General features: G+C 30.6%; 1 protein-coding gene across 1 annotated transcript; it reads left to right on the forward strand.

Moving 5' to 3' along the window:
* The first annotated feature begins 619 nt into the window (after positions 1-619).
* Positions 620-1,504, forward strand: LOC132933076 (uncharacterized). The gene has a single exon (XM_060999406.1). The coding sequence runs from the start codon at positions 620-622 to the stop codon at positions 1,502-1,504; it is 885 nt and encodes a 294-aa protein (XP_060855389.1).
* The last annotated feature ends 1,627 nt before the right edge of the window (positions 1,505-3,131 follow it).

Raw genomic sequence — 3,131 nt, forward strand, 5'->3', positions numbered from 1 at the left:
TGTTTACCCGTAATCAGACAACGTTTACTTCCTCGTAGGCGGGGTAAGCTACGCGGGGTCCGTCGGTTTACCCGTCGTGTGAAAGTACAACTAGTCCGCCGACAGCGCTGTCGGCGTAGAATATTCTAGAAGCAACTACCTCCCCGCTCACGCCTCACAGCATCTTTGTTCGACGGTCTATCGCCTATGCTGATGTACCATGTACGAGCCGTTAAAGCCGTTGTATTGATTTGACTTTTGGCCGTTGGCGTGACGAAGCATTTCGTCCATACTCCATCGTATTCGTTTATAAATTATAAGAGACGCTGTTTGTTTTTTGTGCTAATCTGCCCAAATTGCCAGTGCCATTGGAAATTCACAGCTGACTATACTGCACTTTACTATACAGTTGTAAGTACCTATATTAATTATTGTTTGAATATATTATAGTTATGTATGTATAAATATTCTAAATACTTATTTATATAGAATTAAAATTTTTTAAATTTTGGTAAAGCAGTAATTAAGTAATAGAACTATAGATTTTTGAAGTGCAGTACGATAACAATTTTTACATTACACTAACAATTTAACTGCTATGTAAAACAAATATATACAATCATGATATTAATATCATAAAATGTACATAACATTATTGTCCACTCCTAGATCAAATAACATCAATATTTTATCTATTGGAGGTGGTCAGTACATTGATTTTGGTATTGTGCATGGATTAACTAATTTATATAAGACTGAGCCAAATGTGAATCAATTATCTGTAATTGAATTATGGTTCAATATTGATGGATTACCAATAGATAAGAAAGGATCCTCATTTTGGCCAATATTGTGCGGTCTATGTATAAATGACTCTATAAAGCCTTTTATTGTTGGTTCATATTTTGGAATAAAAAAACCTTCTAGTGTAAATGAATATTTATCTGAATTTGTTGAAGAACTTAATGAAATATTAACAAATGGTTTACAAATAGATGATTTAATTTTAAATGTCCGCATTAAAGGTATAATTGCCGACGCTCCTGCTCGTGCATTTATAAAACAAGTAAAGGGACATTCTGGGTACTTTGGATGTGAAAAGTGTGAAGAAGAAGGTGAATATTTATCAGGAAGCCTTTCTTTTCCTGGATATAGAGCTCAATTACGGACTGATGAGTCTTTCACAAACCGTTATAATGAAGAGCATCACATAGGAACGTCCCCATTATTGAGAATAATTGGTCTTGGACTTATCTCTTTTATTCCACTGGATTATATGCATCTGTGTTGCCTTGGGATAATGAAAAAAATACTGCAGTTTATTCTTAAAGGAACTCGAGTGGAAGATGCTTGTAATTATATTAAGTTGTCTAAAGACCAGGTTATATCAATAAATCAAAAAATGAAAATTATTAAGAAATGGATCTGTTCAGACTTTGCTCGAATTCCAAATGATTTAAACAATTTTAATACTTTTAAGGCTACAGAATTTAGACAAATTATGCACGGGACCTTACCTTTTTAAAGACATAGTTAGCATTCCTGTTTACAACAATTTTTTTATATTCCATGTCATTATGCGTATATTAAGCTGCAAGACTACAGTTTATACTCAAAATGAGTATGCTGATTCTTTAAGCAAGCATTTTGTAAAAACATTTTGTCTGATTTATGGCCGCGGAAATGTCTCCTATAATGTACATTCTCTTATTCATTTGTCACAAGATGCCAAAAAATATGGGGTTTTAGATAACTTTTCTTCTTTCCCATATGAAAATTATCTTCAACATATAAAAAAAATAGTACAACCAGGTCGATTTCCTTTAACCCAACTTTATAATCGTATCACTGAAGAACGTGCATGTGAATCTTCTATTTTTAAATCATTAGTTAATTATCCCATTTTAGATGGTTATCATTTTAATGGTCCTTTACCTGAAGATATTTCTTGTGATTCAGTTAGTCAGTATTCAATTTTGTTTATTAAAACATTTACCATACGAATAGAAAATATAAAACGTAGGTCTAACAAACGAGATGATTGTATTATTATGGCCTCAAATAAAGTGGGCCTAGTTAAAAACGTCATAAATAGAAATGGTGACATATTTATAGTTTGTTCTATATTTGAGAAAGTTGTCCCAATTTATAATTTACCATGTTCATCTATGTTTGTTGGAATGTATGAATGTAGCAAATTATCGTCTACTTTAAAATTATATCATGTGAATAGTATTAAATTTAAAGCCTGTTATTTTCCAACTACTAATATAATTCCACATTCAACTTTCAATGTATGTGCATTATTACATACGAATTGTTAATCAGGTATATTTAGTTAAGAATAGAAATAATGTTAACATAATATTGTGGTTATAATGAATTAGTTTTTTTAGTAGTTAATTATGACGAATGCCATTTTGTACTTTATCATTGTTTCCCCGGGTAACAATGAAAACATCCTAACAATCGTTCCAAAGTCATGGATAATAAATAAGGAGTCAGGAATCCCTGTAGTTGGAAAAATGTACGAATGGTATTGGCCAACTGAACATGGAACTAAAAAAGCTGAACAAAATGTTTAAGTCGATTTTAATTGGGATAAAAAAATTGGACAGGTTCAAGATATAACCGGTAAATTAATTTTATTATTTTTATGATAGTTTTATACATTATTTTTTGATGATGAATTATTTGTACAAAAATCATATATTTTTAGTGTACCTATGTTTATTTTCTCTCATATTTTTTAGATTCCTATTTAGAAGCAAATTGTATTGTAATCAAAATTAAAATCAATCAAAGTAAATTTGCCATAGTTGAATTTTTAAATGAACAATCTATTGAAGTGGTACCTTGTAGTTGGATTAAAGTTGATCATATATCAAAGCGTTTTATTTGTTGTTGGCCTGGTGGCAAAAACATGTCTAAATTTGCTTTATCACAAAAAAAAACCTTTAAATTCGTGGGAAGAACACGACTGTCTGCCACGTAAATTTTTCGGTTGGTTATATTATACAATTATTGTAATGTTTAATTTGATAAACTATTTTATTTTACTATTGACAGAAACTCATGCATTGGCGAAGAAAAAATTATTAAATTTCTGTTATACCAGCTCAACAGAAATAGAAGAGACAGAAAACCGTAGA

Source organism: Metopolophium dirhodum, chromosome 1 (assembly GCF_019925205.1).
Source record: "Metopolophium dirhodum isolate CAU chromosome 1, ASM1992520v1, whole genome shotgun sequence".
Taxonomy (NCBI): domain Eukaryota; kingdom Metazoa; phylum Arthropoda; class Insecta; order Hemiptera; family Aphididae; genus Metopolophium; species Metopolophium dirhodum.

Coding starts and splice junctions, on each gene's coding strand:
- LOC132933076 (XM_060999406.1), top strand. CDS start 620: ATGTACATAACATTATTGTCCACTCCTAGATCAAATAACATCAATATT.